At 45.2% G+C, this 14,323-nt stretch overlaps 1 protein-coding gene across 2 annotated transcripts in view; it reads left to right on the top strand.

Moving 5' to 3' along the window:
- Nucleotides 1-14,323, top strand: part of MON1A (MON1 homolog A, secretory trafficking associated) — a 79,723-nt gene that overhangs the window by 43,672 nt on the left and 21,728 nt on the right. For both annotated transcript variants that reach the window (XM_030205418.1, XM_030205419.1), the window contains exon 3: nucleotides 8,777-9,226. In XM_030205418.1, coding sequence (XP_030061278.1) covers nucleotides 8,777-9,226 — 450 coding nt within the window. The remainder of the gene's footprint in view (nucleotides 1-8,776; nucleotides 9,227-14,323) is intronic.

Here is a 14,323-nt window from a genome sequence, read left to right on the forward strand (position 1 = left end):
TGAAAGGATGTGAAGACTCATATAAGATGAAAGTTACTGGAGTTTTTTTTTTTCAAAGACTTATGATTAAGGAGGTCCCCTCTCTATCTAAAAGGCATGTCCTTTAAAAAGAGGAGTGACCGGTATTCACTGAGGTCTTTTTTTCTCCACCATCTTTCATTATAAAAAATCTATTTACACCCTTGAATACTTGCGGTTGATGATTGTAGAATATTTGAACAGAGTGGTGATTTTAATTACCCCCATATAGACTGGGTTAATGTAACATCAGGGCACGCTAGGGAGGTAAACTTCCTCGATGAAATAAAGGACAGCTTTATGGAGCAGCTGGTACAGGAGCCGACAAGAGAAGGAAAAATTCTAGACTTAGTTATTTGTGGAGCGCATGATCTGGTACGGGAGGTAGCGGTCCGCGAGCTGCTTGACAACAGTGATCATAACATGATCACCTTTGAAATTTGCTTTCAAAAAGGTAAACATAGGAAGTCAAATATGTTAGCGTTTAACTTTAAAAAAGGAAGCTATGATAAAATGAGAAGAACGGTAAAAAAAAATTAGAGGAGCGACTGAGAGGGTAAGAAACCTACAACAGGCGTGGGTGCTGTTTAAAAACACCGTCCTGGAGGCCCAGGCCAAACATATTCCATGTATCAGAAAAGGAGGGCGGAAAACCAAACAACATCAGGCGTGGTTAAAAAGTGAGGTAAAGGAGGCTATTAGAGCTAAAAAGGAATCCTTCAGAAAATGGAAGAAGGAACCGAATGAGGAAAATAAGAAGCGGCATAAGGAATTTCAAGTCAGATGCAAAGCGCTGATAAGAAAGGCAAAGAGAGATTTTGAAAGAAAGATAGTGTTAGAGGCGAAAACTGCTAGTAAAAAATTTTTTAGATACATTAAAATTAGGAAACCAGCAAAAGAATCGGTTGGCCCGCTGGATGACCGGGGTGTAAAGGGGGTGATCAAGGAAGACAAAGAAATAGCAGAAAAACTAAATGAGTTCTTTGCTTCGGTCTTCACCGAAGAAGATTTGGGTGGGTTACCGGTGCCGGACAGGGTATTCGAAGCTGAAGAGTCGGAAAAACGTATTGAAATATCTGTAAATCTGGAAGACTTAATGAAGCAGTTCTGCAAACTGAAGAGTAGCAAATCTCCTGGACCGGATGGTATTCACCCTAGGGTACTGATAGAACTAAAAAATGAGCTGGCAGAGCTACTGTTAGTGATTTGTAATTTATCCTTAAAATCGAGCATGATACCGGAAGATTGGAGGGTGGACAATGTAACGCCAATATTTAAAAAGGTTCCAGAGGACACCCGGGAAATTATAGACTGGTGAGTCTGACGTTGGTGCCGGGCAAAATGGTAGAGACTATTATCAAGAACAAAATTACAGAGCACATTCAAAAGCATGGAGTAATGGGACAAAGTCAACATGGATTTAGTGAAGGGAAGTCTTGCCTCACCAATCTGCATTTCTTTGAAGGGGTAAACAAACATGTGGACAGAGGTGAGCCGGTTGATATTGTGTATCTGGATTTTCAGAAGGTCCCTCATGAAAGACTACAGAGGAAATTAGAGAGACATGGGATCGGAGGTAGTGTCTTACTGTGGATTAAAAATTGGTTGACAGTTAGGAAACAGAGAGTAGGATTAAAAGGTCAATATTCGCAATGGAGAAGAGTAGTTAGCAGGGTCCCTCAGGGATCGGTGCTGGGACCTCTGCTTTTTAACATATTCATAAATGACCTAGAGATGGGGGTATCTAGTGAGGTAATCGAATTTGCCGATGACACAAAGTTATTCAAAGTAGTCAAATCGCTGGAAGATTGTGAAAAACTACAGGAGGACCTTACGAGACTGGGGGACTGGGCGTCTAAATGGCAGATGACGTTTAATGTGAGCAAGTGCAAAGTGATGCATGTGGGAAAGAGGAACCCAAACTATAACTACATCATGCAAGGTTCAGCGTTGGGAGTCACGGACTGAGAAAGGGATCTAGGTATCATCATTGATGATACGTTGAAAACGTCTGCTCAATGTGCTGCTGCGGCTAGGAAAGCAAATAGAATGTTGGGTATCATTAGGAAAGGGATTGAAAGCAAAATAAGGATATTATTCTGCCATTGTATCGCTCCATGGTGTGACCGCACCTCGAGTATTGTGTTCAATTCTGGTCACCGCACCTCGAAAAAGACATAGTGGAATTGGAAAAGTTGCAGAGAAGGGCGACAAAGATGATACAGGGGATGGGACGACTTCCCTATCAGGATAGGCTGAAGAGGCTGGGGCTCTTCAGCTTGGAGAAAAGGCGGCTGAGGGGAGATATGATAGAGGTCTATAAGATAATGAATGGAATGGAACGGGTCGATGTGGAACGTCTGTTTACGCTTTCCAAAAATACTAGGACAAGGGGGCATGTGATGAAGCTGCAGTGTGGTAAATTTAAAACGAATCGGAGGAAGTGATAAGTAGTAGTAAATATTTCTTCACTCAACGCGTAGTTAAACTCTGGAATTCGCTGCCGGAAAAAGTGGTTAAAGCGGTTAACTTAGCGGACTTCAAAAAAGGGTTGGACGGCTTCCTGGAGGAAAAAGCCATAGAATGTTATTGAATGGACGAGGGAATAATACAGTATTTCTAGGATGGGCGGGACAAATTGCTTGTTCTTTTGGCCGCTGCTGGTGACAAAGTGCTGAGCTCGATGGACCCTTGGTCTGTCCCAGCATGGCGATACTTATGTACTTAATATGAGGTATTACAGAGTCAGTCATTTTGCCGCTGGCTGCATTAAGATTAATGCAGATTGAGAATTTTGGTGTCTGCAGTAGAGAGTTGCAAGGGGACAGAAATCTAACCTGTCCCCACCCGTCACCTTGAGGACACTAACCTGACCCCGCCTGTCCCTGCGGGAATATAACCCATCGCTGGCCGTCCCCGCCGCAAGTAATCTCCTTCATACCGGCCTCAGGCCCACCTAGCCCTTGCCGCACCACACCGTAGTCACATATAGTAACACAGTAGATGATGGCAGATAAAGACCTGTATGGTCCATCCAATCTGCTCAACAAAACAAACACATTGTATGTGATAGTTAATATGTATACCTGACCTTGATTTGTCCTTGCCATTTTCAGGGCAAAGACCATAGAAGTCTGCCCAGCACTGGCTTTGTTTCCCAATTACTGGTGTTGCTACCCAATCTCTGCTAAGCTTATGTGGATCCATTCCTTCTAAACAGGATTCCATTGTGTTTATCTCACACAGATTTGAATTATGTTACCGTTTTCTTCTCCATCACATAAGAACATAAGCATTTGCCATACTGGAACAAGACCAAAGGTCCATCAAGCCCATTATGCTGTTTCTAACAGTGGCCAGCCCAGGTCACAAGTACCTGGCAAGATCCCAAAACAGTAGAATACATTTTATGATGCTTATCCTAGAAATAAGCAGTGGATTTTCCCAAGGCTTGTGGACTTTTTTTTTTTAGGAAGTTATCCAAAACTTTTTTTAAACCCCACTAAGCTAACTGCTTTTACAACATTCTTTGGCAACAAATTCAGAGTTTAATTACACGTTGAGTGAAGAAATATTTTCTCCAATTTGTTTAAAATTACTATTTTGTAGCTTCATTGCGTGCCACCTAGTCCTAGTATTTTTGGAAAGAGTAAACAAACGATTCACATCTACCCGTTCTACTCCATTCATTATTTTATAGACCTCCTATCGTATCTTCCCTCGGCCTTCTTTTCTCCAAGCTGAAGAGCCCTAGCCGCTTTAGCCTTTCCTAATAGGGAAGTTTTCTCATCCCACGTTAGGTGTTTAAAAATGTCATCTTGAAAGTTCAGACCAGAGGTACTCCACGTATTTAAAAAAAAAAGAAGAAGAAAGAAGGCCGAACAGCCCTCATGGTTAAAAGATGAGGTGAAAGAGGTTATTAGAGCCAAAAAGACATCTTTCAAAAATGTATTTAATTTCTTATACACTGCCTGCAAGCTTGAAAGCTATCAGGTACAGTAGGTGTTTTTTCTGTTCTTGGAGGGCTCACACTGAGTTTGTAAGGCAGTGGAGGGTTAAGTGACTTGCCCAAGATCACGTGGAGCCACAGTAGGATTGGAATCAGGCTTCCCTGGTTCTCAGCCTAGGGCTCTATTAGATTCTTCTCTGCTCCTTACAAATAGAAAAAGGGTCTGAATGAAGAAAACAGCATTGATAAGGAAGGCTAAAAGACATTTTGAAAAGAAGCTTGCCTCAGAGGCCAAAAAAAAAACGAAACAACCCAATAAAAACTTTTTTTAGGTACATTTGAAGAAAGAAGCTGGTAAGGGAATTAGTTGGACCACTCAGGAAGGATAGGCCATAGTAGGGAGACTTAAATTTGCAAGAATGATAGTTAAGAGTGACAGTATAGAGGAACTGAAACAAATCTTGGTGAACCTGGAAGATGTACTAAGCCAGATCAACTAGTCAAACTTTGGAATTCTTTATTGTCTGAAATTAGATTAGAATCCTCTTCTCAGATTCAGGAAAGTATTGAAAGCTTTTTTTACTTTTTAAATTTCTGATATTGTGATTATTTTCGATGTTTATATTGTATATCGGAGATTGTTTTCTCTCTTTAAAATTTTTCATTTGTAATCTTCTCTTAACTATTTTGGTAAGATGTGGAAAATAAGTTAATGTAGTAGTAGTAGTAGTAGTAGTAGTAGTAGTAGTTAAAAAGCACTAAATCACCTGGCCAGATGGTATACTCCTCAGATTACTGAGAGAACACAAAAGTGAAATTGCTGATGTACCATTAGTAATCTGTTACCCGACATTAAAATTTGGTATCTGAAGATTGGAAGGTAGCCAGTATAACACCAATTTTTAGAAAGTGTTCAGGGTGATCCAGGAAATGACAGACCAGTAAGCCTGATGTCAAAATAGTTTCTACCAATTTTTAAACACACAAACATAGTTTAACAGGACAAAGTCAACATAGATTCAGCCAAGGGTAATCTTGCCTCACAAATTTGCTACATATTTTTCAAGGTCTGAATAAACACGATTAAAGGTGATCTGGTTAATGTAGTGTATCTAGGTTTTCAGAAAGCTTAAAGTCCCTCATGAGACTCCTGAAAATATTAAAAAGCAATGGGATAAGAGGAAATGTCCTATGTGGATAGGGCACTGGTTAAGATAGAAAACAGAGAATAGGATTAAATGGCCAGCTCACTAAATGGAGAAAGGTGAATAGTGGAGTGCCCCTGGGCTCTGTACTGGAACCAGTACTATTTAATACTAGTAAATAAGGCCCGTTTCTGACACAAATGAAACGGGCGCTAGTAAGGTTTTCCTCGGAGTGTGTATGTTTCAGAGAGTGTGTGTGAGAGTGAGTGTGAGAGAGAGAGAGTGTGTGCAAGTGTCTGTGTGTGTGACAGAGAGTGAGTCTGGGTGCGAGTGTGTCTGTGAGAGAGTGTGTGTGTTTGAATGAAAGTGTGTGCGAGTGCGTATGTGAGACACAGTGAGTGTAAGAGAGAGAGTGTGTTTCAGTGGCGTACTAAGGGGGGGCGGTGGGTGCGGCCCGCCCCGGGTGCACGCCGCTGGGGGGGTGCCGCGCGCCGGTCAGCTTCGTTGTTTCCATGCTCCCTCTGGCCCGGAACAGGTTACTTCCTGTTCCGGGGCAGAGGGAGCATGGAAACAACGAAGCTGACCGGCGTGCGGCACCCCCCCCCCCCCCCCCCCAGCAGCGTGCACCCGGTGGGGGGTTCTTTTGCCAGGGTGGGGGGGGGTGACGAGGGGGTTCGTGCTGCACCCAGGGGGCGGGGCGCATCAGCGACCGCCCCGGGTGTCAGCGCCCCTAGGAACGCCACTGGTGTGTTTCACACAGATACACTGTGTGTGAGAGAGAGAGTGTGTGTGTGAGACAGAGAGAGTGTGAGAGAGTATGTGTGCGATACACAGAGTCTCTGTGAGACCGAGAGAGTGTGTGAGAGTTACTCAGTGACACATAGAGAATGAATGTGATACAGTGTGAGAGACTGTGTGAGAGTGAGAGAAAGACACTGACTGTGAGATAGAGAGTGTGTGTGTGACAGAGATACCTCCCCCCCTCCCTGTGGTGTGGGGACCCCCTCCCCTCTGGTCTCAGGATCCCCTCTCCCCCTGTCAGGTCTCAGGACCCCCTCCCCCCTCTGCCTTTCCCTCCCCTCTGGTCTCAAGACCCCCTGCCCCTCCCCCCCCCGCGTGGTTGGCAGCACCGTGCGAGTGTGTGAGAGAGAGAGAGTGAGACTGGGTGCAAGTGTGTCTGTGAGAGAGAGAGTGTGTGTGATTGTCCTCTGTCCCCTGCCCCCCCTGCAGCCACCCAGCGATTGTCATCTCCCCTGCCCCCTCCAGCCACCCAGCGACTGTCATCTCCCCTGCCCCCCCTCCAGCCACCCAGTGATTCTCCTCTGTCCGCTGCCCCCCCTCGAGCCATCCAGCGATTCTCCTCTGTCCCCTGCCCCCCCTTCAGCCACCCAGCGATTATGCTCTCCCCTGCCCCCCCTTCAGCCATCCAGCGATTCTCCTGTCTCCCCTGCCCCCCTCCAGCCACCCAGCGATTCTCCTCTCTCCGTTGCCCCCCCTCGAGCCATCCAGCGATTCTCCTCCTCTGTCCCCTGCCCCCCTTCCAGCCACCCAGCGATGATACTCTGTCCCCTGTCCCAAATTTCAGGGTCCCCCTCCCTCCCTTTTAGTTCTAGTGTCGTCGTCCCTTCCTCCCAGTTCCTGTCGCACTCGCTCAAAGTTTTAGAAATCATCGTTAAAAGGCTTGCAGCCTCGGTCCTTCTCTCTGTGTTAGCTCTGGTCCCGCCCTCATTGCGGAAAGAGGAAATGAGGGCGGGACCAGAGCTAACAGAGAGAGAAGGTCCGAGCCTGCACGCCTGTTGGTGGCGACCTGGGGGGCGTGGCGTTGCGGCGAGGGCGGCAGGGACGGGGCCTAATGCGGTTGGTCAGTGCTGCGGCTGACGTTCCCGGAAGTACGTGACGTTCAGTAGCCCAGCAGGGTGCACGAATGCCTCAGCCATGAGGCACGCAGTCAGCTTCAGAACGTTGGAGGTGGGTTTTATTTTATAGGATATTTATAAATGATCTGCAAATGGGAACAAGAAGTGATGTGATCAGTTTTGCAGGTGACGCAAAACTATTCAAAGTAGTTAAATTGTATGCAGACTATGAAAAATTGCAGAAGCACTTTAACAGAGACTGGGCATCTAAATGGCAGATGAAATTTAATGTGGACAAGTGCAAAGTGATGCACCTTGGGAAGAATAACCCAAATTATAGTTACATGATGCTAGGTTCCACATTAGGATTAATCACCTAAGAAAAAAGTACTAGATGCCCTTGTGGACAATATGTTGAAATCTGTTGCACAGTGTGCGGCAGCAGCCAAAAAAGAAAACAGAATGTTGCAAATTATTAGGAAAATAGAAAAGAAAGCAAAATAATATTATAATATCTCTGTATTGCTCCATGGTGCAACCTCATTTTGAATATCTATACAATTCTGATCACTCATATGAGGAAAGTTTGTGATCACAAATTTGAACTTTAAACTTTCCCGCCAACATTTAAATTGTGACCAACGGACTTACCTGCCAAAATCTCCCACCTTCCTGAGGAAAGCAGCCAACTCAAACCCTAACCAATCAGGTTTGAGAACCTATTATATAAAGACAAGCTGCAGACCTCGCAGCATATCCTGAGGAAAGCCACAGCACGATGGCTAAAATGACAGTTCCACTTATTCGGACAACGTAACAATCGTGATGGGTGAGTTTGATTTATCTTAGTGGCTTAAAAAACAATTTTATGTTTATTTTTCTTTTCTTGCAAAAATAAGATAACAGCAATAACAGACGCATTAAACCTCAAGGTGGCTTAAAATTTAATTGAAGGGAAGTGCAAGGCTGAAGATTTGCCTGTAATGTCTAATGCACTGACCATGCATTTCCTACCTAGTTTTTGAATGTTTTTAGTCCTTGTGACTCTTTAGCTGTTATATGAGGGGGCCTCCCTAATAAGAGGTTTCAGAAGTAGAAAAAATATTCTTGTCTGGGCTCCATGTTAGGAAGCAAAATTGCTTTGAAACAATAATAAATATTTGTACACTCAAAATTTGCTATTGCTGCTTAAGAATGAAGGACTAATTAGACCATTATCTTTGTTTAAAAATTGCATTTATTTATTGCATATGTATCCCACATTTTCCCACCTCTTTGCAGGCTCAATGTGGCTTACAATACATCATGAATGGTGGAAATATATAAGAAAATAGACATTTAGTATTACAGAAGGATCTTGGGTAACATTATAATGATAAAACATGATAGTAGTATAACAAGCAGATTTTATAAGACAATTCTGGATGTATGTGAAGGAGTTCACATTTGTTGATCTTTGTGGTATACCTTGTTAAAGAGATGGGTCTTCAGTAGTTTGCGGAAGTTAATTGCAAAATCCATAGAGATCCAGTTTAAACCTTCTGGTATACAGTGGATATGTGCTAGCCCATACAGTTTACATCAGGATCCATTTTACTTAGGATTTATGAACCTAAAACATATATGTCTAGCTTGCCAGGAACTATTGCTTTTTTTCATTTAAAAAAAAACAGCTTTTGGAATATAATGTAACTGCATTTTGTGCCATGATAGGATTTTTCTTTCCAAGATGTTCCCTGCTGTCTTTGTTTCTACTTCAGTTTTTCTCATGGTTCGTTTGCTCAGAAAATCTCTGTGTTTATTTTCAGGAGCAGGGCAGGAGGGAACAATGTTTGTTCATACCCGCTCCTATGAGGACCTGACTACAGATGAAGGTCCTGTATCAATGGGCCTGAAGAAGGGAGATGGAGACCAAATAGAATCCGACATGGAACAAATCAGCAAGGACTTCAGTGAGCTGAGCACAAAGTTAACTGGCATTCCAATGGACATGGAAGAGGAACTGAGGGAGAATGACTCAGACCAACAGGAGAAGCCCCGGCGAGACTCTGTGTTATCTTCTGGGAAGAATGACGAGGATGTGACTACGGATAGCTGGCGCAGGCACAAAAAACAGGTTTTTGTTCTCAGTGAAGCAGGAAAGCCTGTGTATTCTCGGTATGGATCTGAGGAGGCACTCTCGAGCACCATGGGAGTGATGATGGCTCTGGTATCCTTTCTGGAAGCAGAGAAGAATGCAATCAAGTCTATACATGCAGGTAGGGTGGATCAGTTGCAAGATTTCAGATTCATTCATGCAGTTTTCATTCTGTGCTTGTACAGTACCAAAAAATATTAGAGGAAGTGTAAGAGCCAATGCTAAACCCCCAAAACACTTCCAGACAGAATCAGCTATTCCAGTGAATGGAGAAAGACCTCAGCACTTCTACAGAGTTGCCCTTTTATTCATAAGCTTAACTGTGCGCTATAGTACTATCTTAAGTCAGAAAAGTCCTAATAAATTGCCAAAAATGAATAAAAGTCCATGAAATGCTATTTTTTAATTTCTTGAGCAAATCATTTGTAAACATCAATTGTGTAGATAAATCCTCTTTTCATACATATACATATCAGCATAAACTCTCCCTTTAGTTATCTGCAAAATACCACCACCGAATCTGGCCACCTTGGGGGTCAGCGCTCAAGAAAAAGATCTGGGGGTCGTAGATAATACGCTGAAATCTTCTGCTCAGTGTGTGGCGGCAGCCAAAAAAGGAAATAGGATGCTAGGAATTATTAGGAAAGGGATGGTGAATAAGACTGAAAACACTATAATGCCTCTGTATCGCTTCATGGTGCGTCTGCACCTTGAGTGTTGCTGTATCTCAAAAAAGATATAGTGGAATTATAAAAGGTTAAAGAAGAGCAACCAAAATGATAAAGGGGATGGAACTCCTCTCGTATGAGGAAAGGCTAAAGAGGTTAGGGCTATTCAGCTTGGAAAAGAGACGGATGAAGGAGATATGATTGAGGTCTACAAAATCCTGAGTGGTGTAGAACAAGTAGAAGTAAATGGATTTTTTACTTGTTCCAAAAGTACAGACTAGGGGACACTCAAGGAAGTTACATGGAAATACTTCTAAAAAGGAGGAAATATTTTTTCACTCAACGAATAGTTAAGCTCTGGAACTGTTTGCTGGAGGATGTGGTAACAGCAGTTAGTGTATCTGGGTTAAAAAAGGTTTGGCAAGTTCCTGGAGGTAACGTCCATAGTCTGCTCTTGAGACAGACATGGGGAAGCAACTGCTTGCCCTGGGATTTGTAGTATGAAGTATTGCCACGATTTGGGTTTCTTCCAGGTACTTGTGACCTGGTTTGGCCACAGACGCCGCACAGGAAATCACTCCTATGCGGCGTCTGTGGCCCAGTCCTGAGGGAGTTTCAATCTGGCATGCAGCCGTTTTTTGAGTAGAAGAAATGCGATGGTGGTTCCTCTTGAGGAAGATTTGTGAAATGCGGTCCTGCATTGGGGAACCGGCACAAATATGAGACAGATATGGTGGACTGTTGAGTTTGTCACCGAGCACACAGCACTTGTACTTTGATGCATACAGATGATTGGAGGTGTTGTATTTAATCAGCCAACGGAGGGTTAACAGATATACAGTGTTTTCCCATCGAAGATCAGTTATCCAGCGTTTACGTGCAATACGTTTACAGCGGCCAAGCGGAAAGCGTGGCATCTGCAGGAAAAGGACTATCAAGCTGGCAGGACTGATTTGTGATCCTTTTTGTATGATATAATGTATAATTAGTGTAACACATATGTAAAATAAGAAACAGCGTATGTATGCAGTTCAGAATGTAATAATGGTTGGTTTGTATTCAAATACAGGTGGTGCAAGGTGAGTGGATGAATGAATGAGTGAGGTTTTAATATTAGGTAGCAGTGCCAGAAGGGTTAGTGGGGCATTGCAATATACTAAAATTTTTTGTGATACTGAAAAAAATACTGGAGTCTTTGTGTAATAGATATTCTATAAACTGCCTAAATTTAGGCGCGGTTTATAGAATATGCCTGTGCATTTTTTTTTTTCAGTGCCAATTTTTTAGGCATAATATATAGAATCTAGCCTCATATGTCTTACCAATAATACCGTTCTTGCAGTTTAAACAACTAAAAAATACATCAATGGTGAACGTGGCACAAAAATGTATAAATCCAATAGAGCAAATTTTTTGTAGCATATCCATCATTGATTGTACGTCAGTGCTGTTTAAATTATCAGAATGCGAGGATCACGTGACGCCATGTCCGGGTGAAGCTGCTAGCTCAGGCTCCTCTGGCTCCCGTTGCCTTCCTCATATAGTTTTTGGTGCATCTCGGCATCCCCAGCCAGTTTAGAATTCAGGGAACGATACGGCTACTAGTTTGGACAGGTGAAATTAGCCGCAGCAGAGGTATGGCAGCAAGAAGTACCCAAAAAAAGAAGCTCCGTGGCAAAGGCGGGGAGGACAAGATTGCGCCTCCGTCGAGTCTGCCTGCCCCCACGGTATCGTCGACATGGATTGCTGAGATAACCGTGGAAATGTCCGCGGTACTTGAAGATCTGTTGGAAAGCAGACTTTCACCGATCAATTTAAAGCTGGAAAAGGTACACTCACAGTTAGCAGAGCTGTCTCAAGACTGCGTGGCCTTCCAAGTGCGGGCTAGTGAGGCGGAGGATAGAATCACGAGCGTGGAAGAAACACAGGGCTCCTTAAAACAAAAAATACTAGCTTTGGAAGACAAAGTAGAGGACCTTGAAAATAGGTCCAGACGAAACAACATCCGTATGGTGGGGCTGCCCGAATCAATTTTGGATAAAGATTTGGTGAGCGTTTTGACAAGCTGAGTGAGGAAGGAACTCCATTTCCCAGCTAGCTCAGGGCCCCTGCAGATAGAACGTGCTCACCATTTGGGCCTGAAGCGGACAGGAGCAGTAAAACCACAAGTGGTGATCCTGAAGATGGTGAATTATGTTCACAAGCAAGAATTACTGCAAGCTACCAGATCGGGCAAACACCTTACCTATGAAGGAGCGCACATAAGGTGTTTTCAAGATTACTCTGCGGGGGTGGCGGCGAGACAGCTAGCCTTTTCTCCGGTGTGCTCAGAGTCGTGCACCGGCCCCCTCCTCGCTTCCTGTCATCGGAGGATGTCTTTCCCTCTTTGCCGAGGAGTGGGCCAATATTTCCTCAGATCAGTGGGTTCTGGACCTGATCAGAGATGGCTATAGAATAGAATTCAATGCCCCAGTAAGAGACGTGTTTTTGGAGTCTCGATGCGGTTCTGCCACCAGACGGGCGGTGGTAGAGGAGACTTTGCAAGGTCTGATTCAGTTAGGGGCCGTGTCACTGGTACCTCCCGCCGAACACGGCTACGGCCGATACTCCATCTACTTTGTGGTGCCGTGAAAAGGTGGGTCTTTTCGCCCTGTTCTGGACTTAAAAGAATTAAACAAGTCCCTGAGAGTGCGGCATTTCCACATGGAAACCCTGCGCTCCGTCATTGCTGCGGTACAGCCAGGAGAGTTTCTCACGTCTCTAGACCTGAAAGAAGCGTACTTGCACATACCAATTTGGTCCCCGCACCAGAAGTTTCTGAGGTTTGTGGTGTTGGGAAAACATTTCCAGTTCCGGGCCTTGCCTTTTGGCCTCGCCACAGCTCCCCGAACATTTTCGAAGGTAATGGTGGTAGTAGCTGCTTTGCTCAGGCGAGAAGGTATCAGGGTTCAGGCTCATCAGAGCAGACTCTGTAACATAGAGCTATCAAGCTACAGCCAGAGTGTTCTCAGTACTTCAATCTCTAGGCTGGATCGTCAATATGGCCAAAAGTCACCTGACCCCCTCGCAATCTCTAGAATATTTGGGAGCCAGGTTCGACACAGACTCGGGCTATGTATACCTACCCGAGCTAAGGCGGTGCAAGCTTCAGAATCAGGTCCGTCTGCTCCTGAAGATGCCCCGCCCGCGAGCTTGGGACATTGTCCAGCTGCTGGGATCGATGACAGCCACATTGGAAGTGGTGCCCTGGCCGAGAGCGCACCTGAGACCTCTACAGCATCAGATCGATCCAGCAGAATGGGAGCTAGCAGACGAAGTATTCCTGCAGATATGTGCCAAATGGGGCAAGCCCGTGATGGATCTTATGGCAACAAGTTCAAATGCCAAAGTCCCGTGCTTCTTCAGCAGACGGAGAAATCCTCACTCGGCAGGGTTGGATGCCTTGACTCAGCCCTGGCCTCCGGGCCTACTATATATGTTCCCTCCGTGGCCCTTGATAGGGTGCGTGCTCCTGCGGATTCGGCTGCACCCAGGAGAAGAGGTCCTCATCGTCCCGGATTGGCCCAGGAGGCCTTGGTATGCGGACCTCTGACAGATGCTAGTGGAGGCTCCCCTTCCTTTACCTCTGGTACCAAACCTGTTGTCACAGGGCCCGGTAGCCATGGAGGACGCCTGCCGCTTTGGTCTTATGGCTTGGCGATTGAGAGGGCGCAATTGAGGGACAAAGGCTATTCAAACGCAGTCATTTCCACTCTCCTGCAGGCCCGCAAACGTTCCACTTCCGTGGCTTATGCCAGGATTTGGCGCCAGTTTGAGTCTTGGTGTGCTTCAAAAGCGATCACACCCATGCGGGCTCCTGTCTTGCCGATTCTGGACTTTTTGCAGGATGGTGTACAAATAGACTTGGCCTATAATTCCCTGCGGGTGCAAGTGGCAGCGTTGGCCTCCCTTCGTGGTAAGGTTGAAGGCGTGTCTTTAGCTGCTCATCCAGATGTGGCACGGTTTCTTAGTGGGGTGTTTCGGCTCCGGCCTTCCGTGCGAACACCCTGTCCAGCTTGGAACCTGGGGCTAGTTTTGAAGGCCCTGCAGGCTTCTCCTTTTGAGCCGCTTCGGCGAGCATCAGAGAAAGATTTGACACTAAAGGCTGTTGTTCTTGTGGCCATTACTTCGGCGAGACGGGTGTCAGAGCTCCAGGCGCTGTCCTGTAGAGACCCATTTCTGCAATTCTCAGAGTCCGGGGTCACGGTTTGGACCGTGCCTTCCTTCATGCCTAAAGTGGTTTCAGCGTTTCACCTAAACCAGCCTATTTTCTTGCCCTCCTTTGATAAGGAGGAGTTTTCAGAATCTTTTGGGCAGTTGCGCCTGTTGGATGTGCGCAGGACTCTGCTGCAGTATCTGCGAGTTACTATCTCTTTCAGGATCCATGATCATCTGTTTGTTTTGCTATCAGGTCCTCGCAGAGGGTCTCCAGCGTCTAAAGCCACTATTGCCCGCTGGCTCAAAGAAACTATCTTTTCAGCTTATCTGCTTGCCGGCCGGTCTCTGCCTGT

Source organism: Microcaecilia unicolor, chromosome 6 (genome assembly GCF_901765095.1).
Source record: "Microcaecilia unicolor chromosome 6, aMicUni1.1, whole genome shotgun sequence".
NCBI classification, from domain to species: domain Eukaryota; kingdom Metazoa; phylum Chordata; class Amphibia; order Gymnophiona; family Siphonopidae; genus Microcaecilia; species Microcaecilia unicolor.